This window comes from Monodelphis domestica, chromosome 4, assembly GCF_027887165.1.
Source record: "Monodelphis domestica isolate mMonDom1 chromosome 4, mMonDom1.pri, whole genome shotgun sequence".
Lineage (NCBI taxonomy): Eukaryota > Metazoa > Chordata > Mammalia > Didelphimorphia > Didelphidae > Monodelphis > Monodelphis domestica.
In genome coordinates, this window is record NC_077230.1 from 353,669,378 (window position 1) to 353,672,959 (window position 3,582).

General features: G+C 42.4%; 1 protein-coding gene across 1 annotated transcript; it reads right to left on the reverse strand.

Moving 5' to 3' along the window:
- Positions 1-419: 419 nt before the first annotated feature.
- On the reverse strand, positions 420-3,290 carry HBE1 (hemoglobin subunit epsilon 1). Its single transcript, XM_001365372.4, has 3 exons — positions 2,216-3,290; positions 1,874-2,096; positions 420-680 (listed from the first exon to the last, which is right to left on the reverse strand). The coding sequence occupies exons 1-3, from the start codon at positions 2,305-2,307 to the stop codon at positions 552-554; spliced, it is 444 nt and encodes a 147-aa protein (XP_001365409.1). The 5' UTR covers positions 2,308-3,290; the 3' UTR covers positions 420-551.
- Between the last annotated feature and the right edge of the window lie 292 nt (positions 3,291-3,582).

The following is a 3,582-nucleotide window of genomic DNA, read 5'->3' on the forward strand; positions in this document are numbered from 1 at the left end:
AATAAATGTATTTACATGTTATCCTTTTTTTCCTCATTAAGTTATAATCTCCTTTAGAGAAATAACTGTTTTTTGCCTCTTTTTGTATCTTTAGCACTTAAAACAGTGCCTGTCACATAAGAGGTACTTCTTCAATATTTATGGATTGATTAATGGCAAATTCCTCATCCTGCCATTAATATATTACACAAGTTGCCCAACCTTATTTCTCAATACTTCTCCGTTAAGACTGTTCCAAACAGGTCCTTTCCCCTTATGTCCCTTAGATTCACCAGATTCATTCCCCATGATCACATGGTTATGAAGGAAGCAGTGGAATGGAGGATTTTTCAGAGGTAATTTCTTCTCTTCCCAGCCCCATCTATGGTACCATCTCCCAGAAAGGATGACCAAGAGCAAGAGAATGACAATGACAATGATTGCTAGAATAAAAGTATTTTATTGGTCAAGGGGTGGGAGTACAAGGCAGTACATAACCCTTGCTCCCTTCCCTACATGCAAGAGATGGGCCTCCATTTGCTCACAGGCCCCCACCATAGACAGGGCTATGTTTAGTGGTACTTGTGGGCCAAGGCACTGGCCACACCAGACACCAGCTTCTGCGAAGCAGCCTGCACTTCTGGAGTGAACTCCTTGCCAAATTCAGCACCCAAAACAATAATCAGCACGTTCCCGAGGAGCTATAGAAAAGAGAGAGAGAAATACAAACTCAGTGACCTTCTAAGGAAAGAGTGTTAGCCTGGCTAGTTGGGAGCTGTACTAATGTTCTCCCATCCATGTCTAAAACTTTTTCCCAGCCTAATACACAGGCTTGAAATGAGCTAATTGAAATTGGGGGGGGGGGGGGTGTTGATAGGAATGGAAAAGAGAGACTGATCATGGGGGGAAGAAAATGACAAGAAAGTAAGAAAAGTGAAAAGAATGAGGATGAAAATAAAAGAAGAAAAGTAACATTGCTATATTTAAGATACCTCATAGAAACAAATAGAATCCTAGATCTAATATTAGAAGGGATACAGAGAAAATCTAGTAAAATTCCCTTGTTGTTTTTTTAAAGGAAGGAGCTAAAATTCAGGTGTAGAATGACTTGCATGAGATCAGAGAGGTCTCCAAAAAGAATGCCTGGATTTGAACCTAATGTCTCTCACTCCAAAATTAGGGCACAGCATTTGGTGCAAACAATAAGAGTCCCAATTTTAAAAGGGAGTAAATTGAGGTTTAGGGACAACTTTGCAAGCTTATGGGATGACAAGGTTTCCAGTGGTTTACTGAGCGGAGTTGGGTTATAGAATAGGACCAGAGGGTGACGATAGAGAAGCAAAGATATACAAATAGCACAAACTAGAAAAAGAGCAAATAAACAATTACTCCAAGTCACCACAGTTTTCAAAAGTGGAAAGTCTATTTGGGAACTAATTATCCAGTGAAAAGAAAATAAAAAATTTCAGGAAGAATATGAATTGTGAAGAACAAAGATGATTATAGGGAGAGAGGAAAAAGGGGGAGTTAGAAACAAATTGAGGACCAGTGATCAAATAGACAAAATTGAAAGGAGAGAAAAGAGAGTATTGAGAGAGGAAGAGAAAAAGGAGAGAATTAAGGGCTGGAAAAAAGCAATGAGAGCAAGGAAAAGAAGCCTGTAAAGGAAAGAGGGGGTACTGAGAGTTATTAGGAGACAAAGGAGAAGTAAAGCTAGAGAGGAAAAACAGGGCTCCTAAACTATTTGAGGTCCTCAATGACAAGCTTTAAAATGTTCTCCTTTTTTCTAGCCATGAACATTCAGACACTCAAATACTTTAGGACCTTGTGACAATGGTAATAAGGCTTAGTTGGACAATCACTAGCTTGCTAAGCTATGGTGTCCAAGACTTACCCTGAAGTTCTCAGGGTCTACATGCAGTTTGTCACAGTGCAGCTCACTCAGCTTGGAGAAGGTACCCTTGAGGTTGTCCAGGTTCTTGACAGCATCACCAAGGGAGGTCAGCACCTTCTTGCCATGGGTCTTGACTTTGGGGTTGCCCATAATAGCAGATGGAGAAGATAGGTTGCCAAAGGAATCAAAGAACCTTTGGGTCCAGGGATAGACCACCAGAAGCCTGTAAAAGAAGGGAAAAATGAGTTTGAAGGTGTACATAGTAAGCCAGAAATTTTTAGATTCCCTTAAGGCCAGTACATGACCCATGGGCTTGATTTGAACCACTGCTCCCATACTTACCTTCCCAAAGCTTCCCCGCCAATTGCTTCCACGTCGACCTTGCCCCATATGGAAGTGATAGCAGACTTCTCCTCAGGTGTGAAATGCACCATGATGTTGGTCTTTGTAAGCTTGCTTGTCAACACAGAAGTGTCAGAAGCAGGTTGATGCAGCAGTAGTGCTGGGGCTGCCTTTTATTTCCAGTCTTTCCTCCCAGCTGGCCCCTTGCCCTCCCCAGACCTCTGAAGCTATTGGTCAGGGCTGACCACTAGTCCCTTGGGGGTGGAGCCAGTGGTAGGAGTGGTGGTTATCTATACTGAACACTTAACCATTGTCTGTGCCTGGGGAGACCTGTAGGGGTCTCCCAGCCTCCTGGGACATTAGTTCCCAAACTCAAATAAAAAGTGTTCCCCATGTTTCCTACTTTCCTGTTGGCTAATTTTCTTTCTCTATCCAAAGTCAGCAGATTTCAGTGGGACTGAGGCCCTTCTGGAAGGTTAAGGGAAGAGTGAAAGGAAGGGAGCCAGATGAAATGACTAGAAAATATTACTCTTAGATAAAAGTAGAGTCATCAGTCAACTAAAAAAAACAATTTTAAGAGCCAAATGAGATGATCCTAGAGGCAGTAGAAAGTCACTGGAGTATATTGTGTCAGGCAGTGACCTGGTCAGATTTTTGCTTGAAAAAAAATCACTTTTTCTAGAGGATGGAAAAACTTCAAGCAAGGAGACCAATTAGACTACTACAATAATCTAGGTGAAAGATGATTATGACATACTCTAAGGCAGTAACCAATACCCATTGCCAAGAAATCTCTTCAAACACTTAAATACAGCTACAGAGGGTATATAGTTTTAAAGGGAGCAAATGGTTGATTTTAAAGGGAGGATGAGGTTGATGCAAATTGAGGGATCTACCAAACTAGGCATCTCTGGATAAAGAAGAAATATTTTCCTATTCTACACCTTAGCATCAATCCATAAACCCATCAAAATCATGATGTAGGTAAAGGAAGAAGTGAGGGTGGGGGGTCAGTCCCACTGGGCAACGCCCCATTCTTCTCTCAGCTCTGACCTGCATCATCAGCCCTGCCTAGAGGTCTCTTATCATCAGAGGCTGCTGTGTTTTCCTCTTCCAGGGAGAATGTGGGTCAGAGATAGCAGGGGTGGATGAGCACCAGCTGGAGTGCAGATAAGGTAAAGAATTGCTAGGGCTGAGGGTCTGGGCAGGCCCCACCAATTACCCAGAGTACAGAGTGTGAAAGATCATTCTTTGCCCCAATCCCAAACCTATACCTGTAAGGGATGTGTGTGTGGAGGGAGGGAGGAGGGGAAGAGCAAGGTCCTCAAGCCAAGGTTGTATGTTCTATTTTGTTTCTATGTTGTTTC